At 37.0% G+C, this 24,852-nt stretch overlaps 1 protein-coding gene across 7 annotated transcripts in view; it reads right to left on the bottom strand.

Moving 5' to 3' along the window:
• PPP2R3A (protein phosphatase 2 regulatory subunit B''alpha) overlaps positions 1-24,852 on the bottom strand; it is a 227,870-nt gene that overhangs the window by 141,323 nt on the left and 61,695 nt on the right. Inside the window, exon 1 of one of the 7 annotated variants that reach the window (XM_022582556.2) lies at positions 1,218-24,848. The exons of the other annotated variants lie outside the window; for them this stretch is intronic. Within the exon in view, the coding sequence (XP_022438264.1) occupies positions 1,218-1,349 (132 nt within the window). The 5' untranslated portion in view covers positions 1,350-24,848. Of the gene's footprint in view, positions 1-1,217; positions 24,849-24,852 lie in introns of those variants that run through there. 7 annotated transcript variants of the gene reach the window in all.

Genomic DNA, 24,852 nt, shown 5'->3' on the forward strand with positions numbered 1-24,852 from the left:
AGTTCACTAATAGGGAAGTATTTACTAATTCACTGTTTAAGTCCATATTTAATAAAACTGATGTTAATACTTAAAGGGAAGATAAAAAGAATGCATTTACTTTGAACTTTTCAGGTGTATTGATTTACTTTCCACTGGGTTCAATAGGAGACATATAATTTAAGTCTTAAAGTAGTTTAATAAAACTGACGCTTTACAACATTATAGAATAAAACAGTAATATAAAGTTTGTCAGATTTACCAAGTTTAGCATCTGCCCACTTTAAATAAAACTATTTCATTCAAATCTAGGAACAGCATTAAAACAGAATTAGCTGTGTAAAGTATCTCAATTCTCCATTACAGTCTTTCCCTATACAGTATCATTTAGATATTCATTCTGAACAGTACCCTTATGTTACTGTAGCATTTCCAATATTTGACCATTTTTGACCTATTTTTAAAAACGCAATTTCATATCATTCACTCAAATAATTTGAAATTACTTTAGGTCAGAATAACTACAAAACTATGGTTTCTTGCTGGATTCTGGATGTCCATCATTGATATGGCCCTTGATCTGTATTGTATTCAGTGCTAGGTAACTTGTTTGATGAGACACTGGCTCTACAGTTGTAAGCAAATAAGCACCATCTCTGCAAGCAGCCACTGCAGGCAGAAATGACTCAACCTCACAGCTGAGGGAAGACATTCTTTCACAACCCAGGAGTAACTGCCATCCTTTGCTCCCTACACACAGTATATCACACACACAGAACTGCCTATATGTATAAAAATAGTTCTTTCAAAAATAAAAAGACTATCAGGATCAATATTCTTTTTTAAAAAAGATTCATTACAGATACATGTATGTTAATACAAATTTAGTCTACTGAATCAAAGTACAAACAAGGATTTTAACATGGAAATTCTAACTTCTCAAAGATATTTCTATGAAAAATTCTAAAATATTTGTTAAGTTGTATTTAATTGTCTCTAAAACTGGATTCCCTCTCTACAAGAGAAAAATGTGAGTACTGTACTTCAGGTCCAGAAGGTCTATTTTTAAACCTGTTGGAATCTCTCTACAAATAGCTTTCTGGAAATAGCTGAATAGAGGACACAGATTAATTCCTTGATCTAATATCAAGTGAGCTGTAAAATTATTTGTAAGTTAGTTCACTGGGTGGTTTTATTAGTAATAAAAATATTTTAAAAGAAACACCCAAGTTTCAAACCTGTGTCTGCTGAAATGACTTCAGCCGCTTCTTAAACCGTGACGGGAGAACAAAATCACAGCCCCTTGCCAGGAAAGCTAACTCTCCCCTTAAGTCCGGGTCCCTTCGTAGAGATGTTTCCTTGATCATCATCTTTGAAAAGTGGATGTTTACTTATCAAACTGTCCAGCACACTTCTGAAGATAGTCAGACTTAATAAGTTGTCAATCTCGTCAGGTAGAAAGGTATTTTTTTTTCTTCTTATCTCCCAAAGAAATTAAGTTCAAGCATTGTGCTCTCCCAGCCTCCAGGGACCACAATCCATGCTTGTACTGACATGCAGCTGCTTCCCAAATACAGCCTGTGGCTCCCAAGACCTGCTCATAATTTTCAAGTAAGAAACACGGGCTGCAATGGGCCTGTTGCTCCTTGTAGGTAGCTTTAAGTCAAACTGACCTGCCCATGTGGAGAATACAGAGCCTTCTGGGAAAAGAAGCACCCACTACTCTGAGCACCAAAGTTAGAAACATTACAGCTGGACCTAAAAATAGTGACTTCTCAGATAATGCTAACTTCTTAAACTCAGAGTACATGAGGTGTCAAGCCACATAAAACAGTTTCTCCTCAAGCTAGGAGAGAACATGTAGAGCATTTTTGATTTTGCTATTTAATATTTTATGAAAAAAAGAACATGCTGCACTTCAAATTTGAAACTATTATTTTAAGAATAATTTTAAAAAATTCTTATTTGAAGGGAAGCAAATGTCTAAAACCTTCTAGATATAACCAGTCAAAATATGGAGAAAAACACTATCATCCTCAAACAGGAATATACAGAGATTTGTTAGTCTCAGATTTTAAAATAAAATCTTTTTTTTTTTTTTTTTGGTTAGTTTGCAGAAGGCTATCTAGTGATCAAGCATACTTTTTTGAAGTGATTATGACTCTGGATACATTTGAAAATTTATTGTCAAAGCACTGGTTAGTTAAGAAAGAGGAATGATGGAATGCCAAAAGAAAGCAGATTTAGATACACAGAAGTGAATGAAATTTGGTTATAATAAAGGTACAAAAGATGATCAAATAGCAATGACATAATACATCTTGAATTTGTGAGACTCGTTTTTCTTAAGCTTTCAAGAAATCTCAGATTTAAAAAAAATTCTATTATTTTATCATATATTGAATAGCTGCCTCATAGTTATTTACAAGCAAATCTTCAAGTATTATCTCATGTTTAATATTTAGAATTCAATATTTATTTTCAGTCATCCATATTATTCAATCCATACTGATTTTCTACTTCTAGAAAATATAAACCAAATATTACCAAATAAACCCCAAAACCAAAAACAGCTTACGATTCTCTTCTGCTGAACCTTTGTCTAATTTACTGGGAATTAAATTCTTTGGTTTTCCATTGTTTCCTACAACTTAAGTTTTTTTCTCGATTTTAAGACATTCTGGTAACACTTTATAACATGTATATTGGGCTTATATGCCTAAACCTGTAGTTTTCAAATTTCTTTTTAAGCTGTAGAATTCTCCACTCATACAAAATCTTACCTGAGAGCTCTCAATATATACTATGATTGAAAGAGGATTACATTGAAACCACTGGTCTAATGCTTCAACCTGGGCCTTTCCTTTGTCTCCCCAATTTCCTCTCATTCAGGTTAACTCTTTGAGCTAGGTGGCTTTCCCTACACTCTTGTCTATAACGCTCTAATTCCTCCTTCATTATTTACCTCCAAATTAAAACATTAAAAAAGTCTGTTATGAATGCAGCTGGGTTTTTAGACTTGTGATTTAATGCTTTTTCACTTTAGCCACACCTTAGTTGTATTTCTCCCCTTCCTACAACAACCCATGGATTCAGGGGTGTGACTTTTCATCCCCTTCCTGAGAATACTCCTTCTCCTCAAATTATACACACTTTAACCATCTTTCGAAATTCAACTCAAATTTTACCTATTTCATGAAGGATTATCTATTTAAGTCCCCTTATTGCAATTCTCTTAATAAAATATTGTAGAGTCTTTCTTGAATGACTTCCACTTAACTTATTCTCTGGACGAACCAATGCTCTCCATTTTACCTATAGGAGAACCACCAATGCCCAGGACCACTGGTTCATGGCTAATAGTTTAGTTTCTGTTATGCTCTCATGTTTCTTATCTCAGTAGTTGAGTTCTATGCTTACTAAGAGTTGGTTGTATTTGTCCCCATCTGTTTATACTGGTTGTACTTTTTACAGTAATAATTCAATTCAATTACATAAACTAATGAAATATGAATGTGGAAAAAAGAGAGTTGATATTTCTAAAACTAAAAACCTAAGTTGAATATTTTATAAAGACTCAGTAAAGGCAAAAAACTACTAAAATTTTTCTGCTGTAAAATTAGTTATCGGTGAGATAAAGGAGAAAAATCATTAAAATCTAGAAGGTAACTACATTCAAATTGCTTCACTACTGACTTAAGTTTCTGGAAATCAGTTAACAAATATACTGAGTGTGATTTACTACAAAAAGATGTCATGAAACTTCAATTTCCAATTATGACACTCATTTCCAAAGAAAAGGCTTGGCTCTACATTAAAAGATCTGAATAATTAATGTTCCAAGTTAAAATAAAATGTTTAAGATACACATTTTACAGAATACATGGATAGAGTTTACAATTCCCTACTGAGTAACTATCCATCCCAATCATGTTCAGGTAAAAGGGCTTCTACTGCAATATTTTATAATCTGGCAATATTTTCCAATAGTGTCTAAACTTTTCAGGGTAAGGCCAATTGTAAAGTCATTCAATCACTCAACAAATATATTTCTGACACTTATTATGTGCAGTTACTTTGCTGGGTGCTGAGGATACGAAGAAGATAAGAAGTGATCCCTTTTTTTCTTCATCGCACCTAGCACAATGTTGGTTTAGAGCAAAGGACAGCAAATACTTTCATTTACTTCTTATAAATCTCTGGAGTTTCAAAGTCAGAACAATGGTTAAGAGGCTGTCCTGCTATCCCTCTTAAGCAGGAAGAAGACATTTCTCCATGTCTTTTGATGGTGAAATAAGCTCTAAGGTTTTATTTATCCAATGGCTTTCCAAAAAATTCACAGGGAGAAAGGCCAGGTCCCCTAAGGGGGTTAGGAAAGAACTGGTCTGTGGCAATGAGTTATTGATGGAGAAAGACTATTATGAAGTTTGTTTATTTGCTTTTTACATATTTACTTGTGTCTGTATGGAAGTATACCTGCTTGGTTCAAGAAAGAGTCTGAGAATGTGAGTTAGTTTCAAGAAGTATATGATAACTGAAACATAGCAGCAAAGAACATGGCTTTTAGAGTGACCTCTTCTTTACTGGAAAAAGATCAAACAAGGAATTTCACTATCGACACAAACACGGCCTATGATCTGCTCTCTTCTCTCTTTACTTTAGTCACAGAGAAAGTGGTACAATCCTTGGGGCTGGGGGCTGGAAGGGAAAAGCTGTTTCTAGGTGAGAGGTTTTCCAGGGAGGAACTAAACAGAATGAGGAAGAATAGAAAACTATAAACATATAGTTTATAAATTCAATTTGCAAAGATGGAAAGTTTGTCAGTCATAATGGAAAGAGTCGATTGTAAGGGTCTTCCCAATGTCCTTCTGGAATAAACCATGCGATACTCTCTCCTGCCCTCTGCAGCATACATGAAGTCCTTCCTAACAAGACAGCTAGCCAATAGTGTTTCCTGCACAGCAACCTGCATCTCTTTTTGGCCTGCAGATCATTCATGCACATACACTGCCTGCAGACAGAGGATGTCCTGTCTGGACCATGGGCCCAACCTGGTCTTCAGGGCAACTGTGTTAAGACAGCTTGACTAGAGGATGGAAAAGACTGGTGCTCTCTTGCTGTGGGAATGACTGGGATATATCAGTTGTTACCTTAAGATCCAGCTGCCTTGACTGGGGTTCCTTTCTTGTGTTACCATTCCGTATATGTTCTCCCTGAGCAAACATGCTTGAGCAAGGAGGATAACCTTTCTCAAAGAGAACCAGCTCAGTGGTGGATTCCTGGGTTACAGGGTTTTACAGGTTCCCTGGCAGGGGTACATATGAGAGAGACTGGCCTCTCCGAAATGACTAAAAACTCTAGAACTGTTTTAAGGATAGCCTCCAACATATCAAGCAAGAAAAGATATTCCTTTATCATGTCCTGAAATGACCTACAGAACTGAGGCGTGAGTCCAGAAAGAGCCTATACCCTAAAGGAAGGTGACAGTGGGAAGGAGATAGAAGGATAAAACTGTGTGTGACACCCAACATATTGTTTTTGTAGGATTCAGTCTTTGAAGTTTAGTTTGGAACTCAGAATGGATTTTCTAGAGCTTTCCAAATCCTCTCATAACTCCCTGCCCTTCCCCCTCTGAAAATGAAGACAGTGGTGATATACAATATTAATTCACTCTCTTCAGAAAGCATCAGCTCTATGGGATGTTTTAAGGAAAAAATGGGTTGATTACACAGGATAGAGAAAATTTTGAACATTTGCTGAAGACATGAATCACTTATTTTGACTTGTATAAAACTGCTAAACAGTTAATGTTGTATCGATATATGCAATGTGTTGTCCTAAAATAAGTCTAGCCTTTATTTTATAAACTAACATGTAAAGTCATACCAGCCTCAGGTGACAATGACTTTGGAGACTGAGATAATAGCACTGATCAAGACCACAGAGTTAAGAAGACCCGTTGGGATAAACAAGGCAGCAAAACTGCGAACATCTGAGTGAGTGATAGAAACACGTAGCATAGCAAGCCTGGGAAATCAGCTCAGCTGTGAGGACGTGTGTTGAGGTGAGAAGAATCAGGTCCAGAAAGACATGAGAGTCACTCTGAAGTGACATCAAAAGATTTTGCTCATAAGATGCTACAGGGAAAAAAAAGTTACATATGAAAGAGGAAGTTACGCTACATCAAGAGAGTACTTCTGATTTTAAAAAGGAAGCTGTTTTGAAAAAAAAAGCTAAATCAGAAGCCTTTTTCTGTCTACACAAAAATTTGTACATGAATGTTCAGAGCAGTGTTATTCACAGTAGCCAAAAAGTGGAAACAACTGAAATGTCCATCAGTTGATTAATGGATAAACAAAATGTGGTATATTCATACAATGGGATATTATTTAACCATAAAAAGGAATGAAGTACTGAAACATGCTACATGATAAATCTTTAAAGCATTATGCTAAGTGAAAGAAGCCAGACACAAAAGACCACATATCGTATGATTCTGTTTACATGAAATGTCCAGAACAGGCAAATCTATGGAGACAGAAGAAAGATTAGTGATTGCCAGGGGTTGGAGGGAGGGGGGAATGGGGAGTGACTGCTAATGAATACAGATTTTTTTGTGGGATGATGAAAACGTCCTGGAGTTGGTGCTGATGGTTACAAATTCTTGTTGAATATACTAAAATCTATTGAATTATGCACTTTTTGTGTGTGTGATTGTATTTTATTGATGTAGAAACATAAAGTGATACAATGAACACTATAGGGCATATAGTTTAACTGAGGTACAGTTGATGTACAATATTATATAAGTAACGGGTATCAAATATAGTGATTCTGAATTAGGCACTTTAAAAAGGGTGAATTTTGTACTATTATATCTCAACTTAAAAAAGCCTTTCTCATCTTGGCTCTAACTGGCAGAGCAGTTAAAAAAGCTAATAATAACTTGGAATCATAGACTTTGTTTAAAATATCATTGTAAATAAGCTTTAATAGAGGAAATTGATTATAAGCTAATTACTCTTAATGCTAAATTTTTATATCCTCCTTTATGCTCCAACTTGGTGTTTTCTCATTGTCTTATTAATAGCTTGCTTTGTGTCACGAATGTTATTTTACTTTTAGTAATGCAACACTGGAGTGGGGGAAGGAGGCTGGTGGTTGATGTTGGTGGTAATCCATGGTTTCTTTGCTCCTCTAGCCTTAACCTCATTGGTTGTAGCAAAACAGGAGGACATCTAATTAAGCATTTTTGTGTCTTGCTTCAACTCCTCCAAATGACAGGAACACATTCCATAGGAAAAAGAACCCATAAATCTAATATTTTTAACTCTCAGTGTTCCTAATACTTAGGGGTAGATGCTCTTCTACGATCTGGGGCAGGCAGAGATAATTAAGAACCTAAAATTATTACATATTATAATTCTTGGATAACTGGAATTTCTGGTTCATAGAGTTCTGTACTTCTTAGTCTGCCTTTCTTCTTCCTTCAGTAATTACTTCAAGTAGAGACTATTCATTATAGAGCATAAGAATTCAATTTTGGCCTATAAACATGTTAGACAACTCAAGTTCGAAGGAATATAGGGTTTCCAATCCACTGACACTGCCATGTTGAATATCAGTGAATGCATGGTGACACTACTATAAAATCAATTGCCCCAATGTCTTTGTTGGCGGTTTGCATGTGTGTGATGTCTCAGGATTTTGGGTGAGGGCTGAATTAAGAGATGTCAAAAAAGAAGACTGATATATGACAAACCCACAGTCAACATCGCTGTCAATGGTGAAAAACAGAAACCATTTCCACTAAGATCAGGAACAAGACAAGGATGCCCACTCTCACCACTATTATTCAACACAGTTTTGGAAGTATTAGCCACAGCAATCAGAGAAGAAAAAGAAATAAAAGGAATCCAAATGGGAAAAGAAGAGCAAAGCTGTCACTGTTTGCAGATGACATGATATGTATAGAGAATCCTAAAGATGCTACCAGAAAACTACTAGAGCTAATCAATAAATTTCATAAGTAGCAGGATACAAAATTAATGCACAGAAATCTCTTGCATTCCTATACACTAATGATGAAAAATCTGAAAGAGAAATTAAGGAAACACCCCCATTTACCACTGCAACAAAAAGAATAAAATATCTAGAAATAAACCTCCCTAAGGAGGTAAAAAGCCTGTACTCAGAAAACTGTAAGACACTGATGACAGAAATCAAAGATGACCCAGACGGATGGAGAGATATACCATGTTCCTGGATTGGAAGAATCAATATTGTGAAAATGACTATACTATCCAAAGCCATCTACAGATTCAGTGCAATCCCTATCAAACTACCAATGGCATTTTCCACAGAACTAGAACAAAAAATTTCACAATTTGTATGGAAACACGAAAGACCCCAAATAGCCAAAGCAATCTTGAGAACAAAAAATGGAGCTGGAGGAATCAGGCTCCCTGACTTCAGACTATACTACAAAGCTACAGTAATCAAGACAGTATGGTACTGGCACAAAAACAGAAATACAGATCAATGGAACAGGACAGAAAGCTCAGAGATAAACCCACGCACATATGGTCACCTTAATTTTGATAAAGGAGGCAAGAATATACAATGGAGAAAAGATAGCCTCTTCAATAAGTGGTGTTGGGAAAACTGGACAGCTACATGTAAAAGAATGAAATTAGAACACTCCCTAACACCATACACAAAAATAAACTCAAAATGGATTAAAGACCTAAATGTAAGGCCAGACACTATAAAACTCTTAGAGGAAAACATAGGCAGAACACTCTATGACATAAATCACAACAAGATCCTTTCTAACCCACCTCCTAGAGAAATGGAAATATAAAAATAAACAAATGGGACCTAATGAAACGTAAAAGCTTTTGCACAGCAAAGGAAACCATAAGCAAGATGAAAAGACAACCCTCAGAATGGGAGAAAGTGTTTGCAAATAAAGCAACTGAGAAAGGATTAATCTCCAAAATTTACAAGCAGCTTAGGCAGCTAAATATCAAAAAACAAACAACCCAATCCAAAAATGGGCAGAAGACCTAAATAGACATTTTGCCAAAGAAGATATACAGATTGCCAACAGACACATGAAAGAATGCTCAACATCACTTATCATTACAGAAATGCAAATCAAAACTACAATGAGGTATCACCTCACACCAGTCAGAGTAGCCATCATCCAAAAATCTACAAAAAATAAATGCCGGAGAGGGTGTAGAGAAAAGGGAACCCTCTTGCACTGCTGGTGGGAATGTAAATTGATACAGCCACTACGGAGAACAGTATGGAGGTCCCTTAAAAAACTAACAATTGAACTACCATATGACCCAGCAATCCCACTACTGGGCATATACCCTGAGAAAACCGTAATTCAAAAAGTCATGTGAGAAGCAAGAAAACTACAATCCTGCGTCCTGTGGAACAAAACCCATATTCACAGAAAGACAGACAAGATGAAAAGGCAGAGGGCTATGTACCAGATGAAGGAAAAAGATAAAACCCCAGATAAACAACTGAATAAAGTGGAGATAGGCAACCTTCCAGAAAAAGAATTCAGAATAATGATAGTGAAGATGATACAGGACCTCGGAAAAAGAATGGAGGCAAAGATCGAGGGATGCAAGAAATGTTTAACAAAGACCTAGAAGACTTAAAGGACAAACACCTAGAAGAATTAAAGAACAAACAAACAGAGATGAACAATACAATAACTGAAATGAAAACTACACTAGAAGGAATCAATAGCAGAATAACTGAGGCAGAAGAACGGATAACTGACCTGGAGGACAGAATGGTGGAATTCACTGCCATGGAACAGAATAAAGTAAAAAGAATAAAAGGAAATGAAGACAGCCTAAGAGACCAGAGACAATATTTGAAGAAATTATAGTCAAAAACTTCCCTAACATGGGAAAAGAAATAGCCATCCAAGTCCAGGGAGTGCAGAGAGTCCCAGGCAGGATAAACCCAAGGAGAAACATGCCAAGACACACAGTAATCAAACTGACAACAATTAAAGACAAAGAAAAATTATTAAAAGCAACAAGGGAAAAATAACATACAAGGGAACTCCCATAAGGTTAACAGCTGATTTCTCAGCAGAAACTCTACAAGCCAGAAGGGAGTGGCATGATGTATTTAAAGAGATGAAAGGGAAGAACCTACAACCAAGATACTCTACCCGGCAAGGATCTCATTCAGATTTAATGGAGAAATCAAAAGCTTTAGACAAGCAAAAGCTAAGAGAATTCAGCACCACCAAACCAGCTCTACAACAAATGCTAAAGGAATTTCTCTAAGTGGGAAACACAAGAGAAGAAAAGGACCTACAAAAACAAACCCATAACAATTAAGAAAATGGTAATAGGTACATACATATCGATAATTATCTTAAACGGGAATGGATTAAATGCTCTGGCCAAAAGACACAGGCTCGCTGAATGGATACAAAAACAAGATCCATATATATGCTGTCTACAAGAGACCCACTTCAGACTTAGGGACACAAACAGACTGAAAGTGAGGGGATGGAAAAAGATATGCCACACAAATGGAAATCAAAAGAAAGCTGGAGTAGCAATACTCATATCAGATAAAATAGACTTTAAAATAATGTTACAAAAGACAAGGAAGGACACTACATAATGATCAAGGGATCAATCCAAGAAAAAGATATAACAATTATAAATATATATGCACCCAACAAAGGAGCACCTTGATACATAAGGCAATTGCTAACAGCTATAAAAGAGAAAATTGACAGTAACACAATAATAGTGGGGGACTTAAACACCTCACTTACACCAATGGAGAGATCATCCGAACAGAAAATTAATAAGGAAACACAAGCTTTAAATGACAAAATAAAACAGATAGATTTAGTTGATATTTATAGGACATTCGATCCAAAAACAGCATATTACACTTTCTTCTCAAGTGCACGCGGAACATTCTCCAGGATAGATCACATCTTGGGTCACAAATCAAGCCACAGTAAATTTAAGAAAATTGAAATCATATCAAGTATCTTTTCTGACTATGACGCTATGTGATTAGAAATCGGTTACAGGGAAAAAAACATTAAAAAACAAACACATGGAGGCTAAACAATACGCTACTAAATAACCAAGAGATCACTGAAGAAATCGAAGAGGAAATCAAACAATACTTAGAGACAAATGACAATGAAAACACGACGATCCAAAACCTATGGGATGCAGCAAAAGCAGTTCTAAGAGGGAAATTTATAGCAATACAATCCTACCTCAAGAAACAAGAAAAATCTCAAATAAACAATGTAACATCACACCTAAAGGAACTAGAGAAAGAAGAACTAACAAAACCCAAAGTTATCAGAAGGAAAGAAATCATAAAGATCAGAGCAAAAATAAATGAAATAGAAACAAAGAAAACAATAGCAAAGATCAATAAAACTAAAAGCTGGGGAGGGAGGGAGACACAAAAGGGAAGAGATATGGGAACATATGTATATGTATAACTGATTCACTTTGTTATAAAGCAGAAACTAACACTCGATTGTAAAGCAGTTATGCTCCAATAAAGATGTAAAAATAAATAAAACTAAAAGCTGGTTCTTTGAGAAGATAAACAAAATTGAGAAGCCATTAGCCAGACTCATCAGGAGGGAGAGAACTCAAGTCAAGAAAATCAGAAATGAAAAAGGAGAAGTTACAACAGACACCGCAGAAATACAAAGCATCCTAAGAGACTACTACAAGCAACTCTATGCCAATAAAATGGACAACCTGGACAAAATGGACAAATTCTTAGAAATGTATATAATCTTCCAAGACTGAACCAGGAAGAAACAGAAAATAGGAACCAACCAATCACAAGTAATGAAATTGAAACTGTGATTAAAAATGTTCCAACAAACAAAAGTCCAGGTCCAGATGGCTTCACAGGTGAATTCTATCAACCATCTAGAGAACAGCTAACACCCATCCTTCTCAAACTCTACCAAAAAACTGCAGAGGAAGGAACACTCCCAAACTCATCTACAAGGCCACCATCACCCTGATACCAAAACCAGACAAAGATACTACAAAAAAAGAAAATTACAGTCCAATATCACTGATGAATACAGATGCAAAAATCCTCAACAAAATACTCGCAAACAGAATCCAACAACGCATTATAAGGATCATACACCATGATCAAGTGGGATTTACCCCAAGGATGCAAGGATTCTTCAATATCCTCAAAATCAATGTGATACACCATATTAACAAATTGAAGAAGAAAAACCATAAGACCATCTCAATAGATGCAGAAAAAGCTTTTGACAAAATTCAACACCCATTTATGATAAAAACTCTCCAGAAAGTGGGCATAGAGGGAACCTACCTCAACATAATAAAGGCCATATACGACAAACCCACAGCAAACATCATTCTCAATGGGAAAAACTGAAAGCATTTCTTCTAAAATCAGGAACAAGACAAGGATGTCCACTCTCACCACTATTCTTCAACATAGTTTTGCAAGTCCTAGCCACGGCAATCAGACAAGAAAAAGAAATAAAAGGAATACAAATTGGAAAAGAAGAAGTAAAACTGTCACTGTTTGCAGATGTTATGATACTATACATAGAGAAGCCTAAAGATGCTACCAGAAAACTACTAGAGCTAATCAATGAAATTTGGTAAAGTTGCAGGATACAAAATTAATGCATAGAAATCTCTTGCTTTCCTATACACTAATCATGAAAAATCTGAAAGAGAAATTAAGGAAACACTCCCACTTACCATTGCAACAAAAAGAATAAAATACCTAGGGAGACAAAAGACCTGTATGCAGAAAACTATAAGACATTGATCCAAGAAATTAAAGATGATAAAAACAGATGGAGAGATATACCATGTTCTTGGATTGGAAAAATCAATATTGTGAAATGACTATACTACCCAAAGCCATCTACAGATTCAATGCAATCCCTATCAAATTACCAATGTCATTTTTTACAGAACTAGAACAAAAAAAGCTTAAAATTTGTATGGAGACACAAAAGACCCCGAATAGCCAAAGCAGTCTCGAGGGAAAAAAATGCACCTGGAGGAATCAGACTCCCTGACTTCAGACTACACTACGAAGCTACAGTAATCAAGACAGTATGGTACTGGCACAAAAACAGAAATATAGATCAATGGAACAGGATAGAAAGCCCAGAGATAAACCCACGCACCTGTGGTCTACTAATCTATGACAAAGAAGGCAAGGATATACAATGGAGAAAAGACAGTCTCTTCTATAAGTGGTGCTGGGAAAACTGGAAAGCTACGTTAAGGGAATGAAATTAGAACACTCCCTAAGACCATACACAAAAATAAACTCAAAATGGATTAGAGACCTAAATGTAAGACTGGACAGTATAAAACTCTTAGAGGAAAACATAGGAAAAGAAAAAAAAAAAAGTCACGTACCACAATGTTCACTGCAGCTCTATTTACAATAGCCCGGACATGGAAGCAACCTAGGTGTCCATCAACAGATGAATGGATAAAGATGATGTGCCACATATATACAATGGAATACTACTCAGCCATATAAAGAAACGAAATTGAGTTATTTGTAGTGAGGTGGATGGACCTAGAGTCTGTCATACAGAGTGAAGTAAGTCAGAAAGAGAAAAACAAATACTGTATGCTGACACGTACATATGGAATCTGAATCTAAAAAAAAAAAAAAGGTTATGAAGAACCTAGGGGCAGGACAGGAATAAAGACACAGACATAGAGAATGGACTTGAGGACACGGGGAGGGGGAAGGGTAAGCTGGGACGAAGTGAGAGAGTGGCATGGACATATATACACTACCAAATGTAAAATAGATAGCTAGTGGGAAGCAGCCACATAGCACAGCTCAGTGCTTTGTGACCACCTAGAGGGGTGGATAGGGAGGGTGGGAGGGAGACGCAAGAGGGAGGAGATATGAGGATGTATGTATAGCTGATTCACTTTGTTATAAAGCAGAAACTAACACACCATTGTAAAGCAATTATACTCCAATAAAGATGTAAAAAAAAAAAAGAGAGAAGGCTAGAATTGATGGTCAAGGACCCTAGGGCTGAGCATTATGTTGCAAATGTAACAGCTGATGGAGCTGTGTCTCTTGGATGTCAAAGTGCCTTTTGGATGCCTGGTTTTAAAGAGGGCAGAATTGTTGTATGTTTATCTGCTGACAGAATGATCAAAGGGAAAAAACTGATGACTGCAGGGGAGAAAAGGGTCAATCACTGGAGGAGTGTCCCTGGGTTGATGGGAGAGGAGGGGATCTAGAGCACAAGTATAGAGGATGGCCTTAGAAAGGTGCCCGGACTGTATATGCACGGCAACAGAAGGGAAGGGAAAGTATATAGGTACTGATATGGCTAGGTGGGTGGCTACAGGTCTCCTCGTATTGCTTCAGTTTTCTCAGTAAAATAGGAACCAAAGTAATTCGCTGAGGGCAAGGATGGAAGAGGAGATGTTAGAGGACAGAGAAGAAACTACGAAAGAGTCATTTGCAGAGCGGGAAAGTGAGGGAGTAGGGAAACGTAGTAGGGCTGCCAGAGTGCTAAAGGTGCACTGTATGTTGGCAGTCATAAATTTAACACAAGACCACCCAGTATGGTTGTGTGATATTCTCCAGCCAAGGTCAGCTGCACAAATAAAAGCCCAGAGTAGACAGAAACACATTTAACATGAGTTGGAGTTTTCCCAGATGAGTACCACAAAATAAAGGCAAGGCATGGAAACAGAGTACATTCAGAGAGTGATTTTAATGATGAACTATGACAGTGGTTCTCAAACAAGATCATGTATGAGAATCACCTAAAGGGCTTGTTAAAGCACAAGTTGCTGGGCCTCAACCTCAGAGTTTTAATTTAGTAGGCCTGGGCTGGGGCCTGAGGATATGCATTTCCATCCAGCTCCCAGGTGATGCTAATGCTGTTAGTTGGGAACCATACTTTTAAAGCCACTGACATAAACAAAGGACCAGAGAATGAGTAGCTAAAGAAGGGCAGAGGACAAGCTCACTGGAGGAGAGATCAAAGAACTGAGAAGCATGTACTGAATGCCTCATCTACTGAAAACTCACAAGAATGTTAGCAAGTAGTATTGGAAAGTGTCATACAGCCAGGAATTAAAATCTTCAGGAAATAAGGGAAGGGACCTGGGGGTGGTAGATGACTAAAATCAAGGAGGGGTAGTGGGTGGCAAGTCTGATGACATTAGCTCAAAGTTGAGGGAGGGTAGTTTCAGAGAGGTGGGAAAAAGAATAGCTTGGAAGCTGCAATGAAATGTAAGAACATTTACTGCTCCCTCTAGATCCAGTGAGACAGGGGGTGGAGTGGGAAAGAAAAGTGCCATCATTTCACATGGCCATAGTACTCTTAGGGAGAAATAGGTTTCAGTTAGAACAAGAAGGTAAAGGGAATGTTTAGAAAAGAGTTTGATGACCTAGGACATTTTGCCAGTGGATGATCAAGAGGGCATGGTGAAAGGATTTCAGGGCTGGGCTCAGAAAAGGGGATGTACAAGAGTAGGGTGAGGAGGAAAGTGATGATCTGGATTCCTAGACTTCCCTGGTGACTAATGTAAACAGGGATGAAGGGCATATCAGATTAGTCCTGATGGTCTTAAGGCAGAAATGGTGAGGGGAACCGAGGACTGCTTACCAGGATCAATCTGAGCTCTGGGAGCTCCTTTTCGCTCCTGTTCTGGAGGCTGTAGGGGGCGCTATACTTAGAAGAAGTACCTGGATATCTGGGTGTCGCATTTTACTTCTAGAGGAACATGCATAATTGGGAGCATATTTACCCCTCCCCATTTTTTTGTGTACACACAGACATATCAATAACAAAAAGGGATCACACTGGTACATCTGTTTTGCAATTTATATTTTTATCTATTTATCGTGACCATTTTTCTACATTAGTACACACATATCTATCATATTCTTTTGAATACAGGTGGGGACATATCTGAGATAAGTGATGTTGATTAATTAGAACGGATGGAGATGCAAAAGGACCTGATCTCAGAAGACATTAAAGGTGGAGGGGGAACACTGGTTGAACTCATTCTGCAAATTTATATTTGTCCCTGGCCAGATCCCTTTTTACTTTTATTAATCTACATGGTGGTTAATGAAGTAGAAGGGAGAATCGTTTCCTATTTGAGTGTTTTGATTTCTAGTCAAACATTTCCGGCACTGAACTCAAGAAACCGTCAGCACCTATAAAGCTGGGGGAGAAGAAACATTTTCCCTCAATGACATGGCTGGTTCATCTTAATGAAGGCATGGATACAAACCTAGAAAGTAAAAAGAGAAATGCTCCAGAAGAAACCTTTAATAAGGTTCCAAAAGTGTGCTTTGATACAATTTTATTTATTTACATAATTATTCTGCATTTAAATATATATATGAAATTATAGAATATAATATCTAAACTTTGAAAAAACCGTAATGTTAGATCATTAACCTAGGAAGGCCCATTATTGCCCCTGGAATGGTATCTCAGATACATATTCCTGATCAGGGTCAGAAAAAACAAAGTGAGTGCTAGTAATAAGTGTAAATCCTTCCCACCTTAAAAGATTACTCTGACCCTCTTGGGCATCCAAAAACAAACAAACAAAAACAAACAATTGTACTGAAATTAAGTGTCCAGAAAAGTTCTTTTCCAACCTAAATCCATGGGGATGAAGATGGGACTTCTGAGAATGGGGAAAAGGAATTTTCAAGATTTAAACAAACAGCTTGTATATGGAGGTACTACACTAGGGCTTGAGGGTGCAATGGTTAATAAGGGAGCACCCTCTCCTCAAAATGCCTACAGTCTATAATCAAGAAATTTCCATCCTGCGATAAGGTAAAATGATCTACACTTTTAATGGGGTTCTCCCCTCTTGCCAGGGAAGGTGATGGGATTTTCCCCAGAACACCATAGGTTTTTAGGTGTTAAAAGCTAGAGGAATTAAGAGGCCAGAGGTCTGGGTGATATATTTGAGTCTTGCTGAGGCACCACCCTCAAGTCCTAGAAGGGAACCTTATGTCAGGTCCTTTTACATGCACCCTTGAGAAGCCAAGGGCCGGGAAAGAGATGGCCTTCAGGCAAGAGGGCAGAGCTTCCATTTGAGAAGGGGGCAAAGCAGACAAGCAAAAATCCCTTCATCTGATTATTCATTCACTTTTTTGTTTATTCATTCAATAAATACTTATTTAACGCTACCATTTGCTAAATAAAGGCCAATAGAGGATAGTGGCTCAGGCAAAGAAACTTGAGAGGAATTCGTAAATCTCTCTGCATGTGCTTACATTTTTAATAGGGGTATGTTTGGGAGCCGGAGATTACAATTTTGGAGTCTGAAGTGGTAAAAGAGAAGATAAAGTACGAATTAGGTTGTGAGATAGAATGTCTGCGTAAAGTCTGACTTAAAAACTGCAGAAAAATGATGGGAGATGGGTCCCACCCATTTAACCCTTTACTTTATTAGTGTGAATTCTACTAACTTGGAATTTGAAATAATATAAGCACAGCAGCCTGGTATTTCCCTTTATACTCTCTTGGAAGGGGAGTTCTGTTAAGCCCATTTCGTTTGCCCTTGATCATCGAGATTAGACTACCAGAGAGCCTGGGTTTGAGAGAAACAATGGATTTATGATCTATCCATCTAGCCTCCCTTACTGGATTCTCCTAGGACCAAAGGCTTATATTTGTAAGATAGATGGAGAAGACTAAGGTACATTTTGATGTCTTGGAACAGTATGGAAATGGTCTAAGCCAATGTGAGAAATAAACCTCTACCCTTAGTATCATTAACACTGTAATAACACCAACATTTAGGACCTTAAGTAAATTAATTGGATAAGAGTAGGGTATCCACATCCAAATGCTATTTCCTCCAGAGAAACTTCCTTGAATTCCACAAGCTGGGATCTCTCTCTCCTAGACTGTGAGCTCCACAAAGCTTATGATGTCTGATTTATCTTTATCCCCAACTGTGTGCTGTACACAGTACATGCTTAAGCTATTTAGAAACTATCTTTTTAAAAGCATTTTAAAGCATTTTAGCAACCTCCGTTTTGCATACCGATAATGTATTAACTATGTTGAAATAAACTTCTAGGCTCAAGATGGAGCTGCTTCTGCCATGTCATCAAACCAAAACTTGGATAACTTATGTGTCCCTGTAAATGGTCCACTTGACCAAAAATGTTGTATATTCAGTCAGCTAATCCCCAAATGCCAAGCCAACTGTGGGCCTTCTCACCCCAAACAAGGTTGACTATGAGGCCCCAGCCAATCAGATACTTGCCTCTTCCTTTTTCTTCATTTTTTATCCTATAAAAGCTTCTTGCCTTCCACTCCATTTTGCCGCTCTCCAAAAGGAGATTCTACTTCATGAAGTGTTAAATAAAGTCTGTTTGATCACCTAAATTGTCTTCTTTAATCATTTTTTAACAACTATGAATGATCTTTACCACATTATTAAGATAGATCCAGCTAAAGTTCACACCTGGCAATACTCTGATAATAGTTTTACTCTTTAATCTTGAAATTAATAGTTTTTTTTAAAAAATTAAACATTAAAATTTTAATTTGTAATTTCTAGTAATTCAGACAGGTTTCCCCCTCAATTAGTGAAATTTGTAAGGTTTCACTAGACTTAAATATTATAGTATAGCTTAAAAAAAAATCTTCCTCTTTCATTGAAGAATTCTTCCCCCTGCCCTCCACTCTTTCCATTGAGACAAGCAGTAATGGAAATTTCCCCCTGGCTTTGTTTTTACTAAAATTAAGTAAAAGTAAATAATTTTCAGGGGAGGCAAGGGTTTATTATTTTAACCTGTGAATAATAGCCAACAGGTTATTGCCCCATACGGCTAAAAACAGACCAGAAACGACTGTAATACCATCTGCTGGAGGTAATAAAACATGGAATTAAAATATCATTTATTACGTGAACTTCCAAAGCAGTACAATTTTTCTCAGTGTTTAAAAAATTTTTTAATGTCCCATGTCAAAACATGTCCTAAGTAATTCACCCATTTGTTATTATGAAACCCTTTGAAACCTCAGCCACACCTCCTTTCTCTCCTCTACAAGCTGTTCTTTTTATTTTTAAATTGAAGTATCGTTGATTTACAATATTATATTAGTTTCAGGTGTACAACATAGTGATTTGGTATTTTTATAGATTATACTCCATTTAGTTATTATAAAATATTGGCTACATTCCCGATGCTGTACAATATATCCTTGTAGCTTCTTTATTTTCTCCTTAGTAGTTTGTACCTCTTAACCCCCTTCCCCTATCTTGCTCTATCTCCCACCCCTCCACCCACTGGTAACCACTAGTTTGTTCTCTATATCTGTGAGTCTGTTTCGTTATATTCATTCATTTGCTTTAATTTTTTAGATTCTACATATAAGTGAAAACATACTGTTCTCTTCTGTTTAACTCATTTCAGACCCATCTGAATAACATCTCAGCTATTCTAGGACCTACAGGATTGTTTCCTGTCACTTAGAGTCTTTGTGAAAAGTGTATGTACACAGGCAAACACTCATTTGTTGACCAATGATATAGATAACTTGACACAGTGAGAGAGTTCATGAGCAAAGTAAGGAAAAAAGAACAGGCAATAAGACGGGATGAAAAGGAATCTGTTTTGCCACATAGCACAGGGAGTTCAGCTAGGTGCTTTGTGACCACCTAGAGGGGTGGGATAGGGAAGGTGGGAGGGAGATGCGAGAGAGAGGGGATATGTGGATATATGTGTATGTATAGCTGATTCACTTTTTTATACAGCAGAAACGAACACAACATTGTAAAGCAATTATACTCCAATAAAGATGTTAAAAAAATAAAAGGAATCTATCTTAAGTGGAAAAGTCAGAGATAGGTAGTGACTGGAGAGGAAAGGGGAGAAAGCTGTGTAGATCAGAACCCATGATGAAGGATTCTGAAACTCTGCGCTTACTTACTTTTCTGTTTCTACTGGTACACTGTTTTACTGCCATCCATAATTGGTAGTTTTTGCTATTGATATTTAATGATGTTTCCAAGATTTCCAATGTCTTTAACAAAATATCACACTGAACCTTATCAAAAGTCTGTTTTGCTGATCTACTATGAAATAATATCTAGACTAAGAATTAGCAAACATTTTCTGTAAACGGCTAGATTGTAAATATATTAGGCTTTAAGGTCTCTGTTGTAACTACTCAGCTTAGTAGGCAGAGCACAAGAGCAGTCATAGACCATATGTAAGTGAAGGACTTTAGCTGTGTTCCAATAAAACTACTTACAAACACAGGTGGCAGGTCCCATTTGGTCCATGGGCCACAGGTTGCTGACCCCTGATTTAGACCAATATCCTCTTTATCAATCTCTCAACATCCTCCTAGTATTTTCTATTTGACTCCCTCTCCCAATATAGGTTTGAATAGTATTTCTGGACAACAAATACTGTTCCTTGTGAGAAATTATTTTGAAATACATATGTATTAAAATATTAATTATATATAATATTGTCAAGTCAATCTTTCTTCTCAGGGATAATCATCAATGTCATATAAAAGCAATTCCTACATGCCCCTTACGTAAGTCTTTTACTTGAAATGTTTTGAACAACTGGAAAATTTTTGACTGTCCAAAATGTTGAAAAAATAAAAGCCTTAATTTATTATTCTTTAAAAAATTATTATTCTTAAAAAACTGTACTTGTGGGACTCCTCTGCTTTAAAGTCTTCTTTAGCTCCTCACTCCCTTAGAACAAACTCTTTTTTTAAAAACTGAAGTATAGTTGCTGTACAATATTATGTAAGTTACAGGTGTATGATATAGTAATTCACAATTTTTAAAGGTTATACTCCATTTATAGTTATTATAAAATATTGGCTATATTCCCCACGTTGCACAATATATCCTTGTAGCTTATTTTATACCTAGTAGTTTATACCTCTTACTCCCCCAACCCTGTATTGCCCCTCCCCGCTTCCCTCTCCCCACTGGCAACCACTAGTTTGTTCTCTATATCTGTGAGTCTGCTTCTTCTTTATTTTTTTTTTTTTGTGGTACGCGGGCCTCTCACTGCTGTGGCCTCTCCCGTTGTGGAGCACAGGCTCCGGACGCGCAGGCTCAGCGGCCATGGCTCACAGGCCCAGCCGCTCCACAGCATGTGGGATCCTCCTGGACCGGGGCACGAACCCGCGTCCCCTGCATCGGCAGGCGGACCCCCAACCACCGCGCCACCAGGGAAGCCCAGAGTCTGCTTTTTTGTAGAACAAACTCTTTAGCATAGCATATAAGGAAGGTCATTCGTAAGCTGGCCCTAACCTACCTCTCTGATTTTATTTTCTGCTACTTTCTGTTCATTTTTTTTATACAAGAATAAAAACATGACCAACAGTACTGTATAAAAACTTGCGGGATGGGACTTCCCTGGTGACACAGTGGTTAAGAATCCACCTGCCAATGCAGGGGACACAGGTTCGAGCCTGGTCCAGGAAGATCCCACATGCCACGAGGCAACTACTCCTGTGTGCCACAACTACTGAGCCCACGCTCCACAACAAGAGAAACCACCGCAATGAGAAGCCCGCACACTGCAATGAAGAGTAGCCCCCGTTCACTGCAACTAGAGAAAGCCCGCACGCAGCAACGAAGACCCAATGCAGACAAAAATAAATAAAAATAAATAAATAAAATTTAAAAAACGTTTTAAAAAAAAAAGCTTGCAGGAGATAAATATTGACACTTCAAGAAGTGGTTACTTCTGGAAAGGGGAGAGAATACTGGGGAGGGGAGCCCTAGGGATTTCAACTATATCTGAGATGACCTTTTATTAAATGATGATGATAATATTAACGAAAATATTAAGTAAAACAAAGATCTGAAACAAAGCTATGGCAAAACATTAAGATTTGACAAAGCTAAGTGGTGAGTAATAAGAATGCTTTTTCTACCATTCACAATACTTTTCTATTTGTTTAAAATAAGGGTTGAAAAACTACAGTCTGTGGGCCAAATCTGGCCCACTGCCCATTTTTTAAGACTTGGAGCTAAGAATGGTTTTATATTATTAAAAGGTTGTTTAAACAACAAAGAAGACTATGTGACAGAGAACTTGTGACCTGCAAAGCCTAAGATATTTACTATTTGGCCCTTTATAGAAAACGTTTGCCATCTCCTGATTTAAAATATTTCATAAGAAGAAAAGAAAGATAAAAAAAATGAAAAGGTAGGAGGCAAGGAAGAATGGTTTTGTTTTCTTGCATTAAGTACATTCCTGAATTAAACATTTTATATTACCTGTTTCTTTAAATTAGCTTTTCATGAATTACTTTTTCAACTTTCATTAAGAAGAAATCTCAATATCTCAATAAAGAAATAAAAATTATAATGGTGATGGATGGTAATAAGACTTATTGTGGTGATTATTTCACAGTGTATACAAATATCAAGTTGTTATGTTGTACACCTGAAACTAATATAATGTTATATGTCAATTATACCTCAATTAAAAAAAATTATGTACCTCTGGGGGGAAAAAAGGAAGAAATCTCATCAAATTTTATTCTATGATATTGGAACTTATTTAAAAGACCTATGGGAGAGTCTTAATATGATTTTGACTTCAGTCCATACTTGTCAAAAAACTGGGGAGCTCATTAGAGGCCATTGTGTCATTTTCAGGTAGCTGTACGTAGATTGGAGACCCACTTATGAGCTGTCAACCAGGGACACAGGAGAGGTGCTGCACAGGACCTATTCTTGGCTTCAAGTTCACATTTTCTGCTTTCTGTAGCCCACCTCTCCTAGAAGAATTTTGTCTCCTTTTTTCACATAAGATAATGGGGCAAGAGGGTTAAATAAAATTCAAAACACTATATTACAGTAAGAGTTTCTGGCTAGAGTGGCTGTGAGACATTGGAATATGTCATCAGAGAAAGTAGACTTTTTTTTAATGGGGAAATAGTGAGAAAATACATCTAAATATCTTGGCATGGCTCAGATCACAAATACTGTTAGATCTTCTGTTATTACCATTTTGAGGTTGCTATATAGGCATTTTCTTTTCTTTATAAAATATTAAGCACATCAGTATTGCTTATGTACATGAAAGGATTTTTTTCTTATTTTTATAATTAATTTCCATAGTTCCTCCCCCCAGCACTGACTCACATTAACTAAAGATATTACCATCTGTGAATCAATGAATGAGGAGGCTCACACAGAGACTTCACAGAAATGCTCAGTGAACACTTGAGGATCTTTAGACCTAAATTATTTAATAACCTTAAGTAGTTATTGTTTTAAACTTTAGTGTCACTAGTAACTAAAAATATGCACAGGAGAACAACAGCCACAAAACAAATACGAGGTAAAATTTATTCTGATCACAATATGCATTTTTTCCTGTTCCAATGAAAACATTAATGCTAAAATAATAAGTAACTTGTTTTTTAACTTGGCCATATTTATGCCATCTCTAATATCCATTTGTTTTTTAAATTTACTACATTAAAGATATACAACATGGCATAAAATGACAAAATACTTATGATCCATCACCAGATTATGAAATAGAACATTACTAATTTTACTGAGGCCCTGGACACCCTTCCTCAGTTCCATCTCTCTTCCTTCCTCTAGGGATTAATCATTGTTCTGAATACTGTATTTGATGTATCCATGTATTTATTCATACTTTTTGGACAAATGTAAATATCTCTAAATAATTCATATCATTATTTTACAACTTGCTTTGGCTTCATGTCTGAATTCATACATGTTGGCATGTATGGTATATTCATATGGTAGAGACAGTGCTCACCAAATATTTTATGTGCTCCCCTATGATTCTTAGACTTCAGGTTGGAATCACTGGATTGTGAGCAGATGGGAAGTGTGTCATGTGTGGGACAAGGCAGTTAAAAGCTCCATCCCTTTCTTCGCCTTCCTTGGTGAACTCACAGGCCACATATTCCAGATGGGGCAATGGGGCAGCTGTAGGAACATGGAGCATCTATCAGCCTGGGTCCCTGAGTGAGGTGGAGCAGAGCCTCTTACCAACTGCGTTGGACATGTCAAATGAACAAAAATAATCCTGTTGTGCTAAGACACACACACATACCTACAAATGGGCAGATAACTCCCTTTCTGGGATTATTCAAAAACAATGCTATCAGTAGCAGGGTAGATTCAAAGCCTTTTGAAAATACTTCTACCCTATGACTGTAGATGGATATTTATTCCCACTTGCATGATGAAGGAAATCTCACATCCTCCAGTCTTTACCTTCTTTGAAGACCTACTGCACTAACAAAACTTTCAGAGACATGCTTACATGTTCACATACTGTTTCTGGTATGTTAGCTTTGTTTCCCCAACTAGATTTTAACTTCTACACTGGCTTGCACTCTACACAGCATTCAGTAATAAGTGGCCTACTGGTTGACCGAGGGTAAGAACTAATATTAAATGCCTACTTTGTGTAAGGCACCTTGCTTGTGCTTCACATAAGTTATCTTGATCGTTATTATTTCCATTATATAGATGAGAATATTAAGGCTAAGTAACTTTCCTTTGGTCACAGAGCTAGGAAGATGATAAAGGATGTGGGGAAGGCAACTAAAACTAGTCTGACTGACTCTAAAGATTTCACTTTTTGGCTTTCTCCACTGAACTTAGTGAGACCGTGCCTAGTGCAGGGCAGGAGCTTTAGTAGAACATAAAATGAGTAACAAAAAAAGTTTTTGTTTATAAATTTTGCAAACATTAGAACATTTCTTTGGCGACATCTCAGAACTGAAGATTGTCGGGTCTT

The sequence above is a fragment of the Delphinapterus leucas genome, chromosome 4 (genome assembly GCF_059928025.1).
Source record: "Delphinapterus leucas isolate spDelLeu-1000000601 "Yukka" chromosome 4, BTC_Dleu_Yukka2, whole genome shotgun sequence".
NCBI lineage: Eukaryota > Metazoa > Chordata > Mammalia > Artiodactyla > Monodontidae > Delphinapterus > Delphinapterus leucas.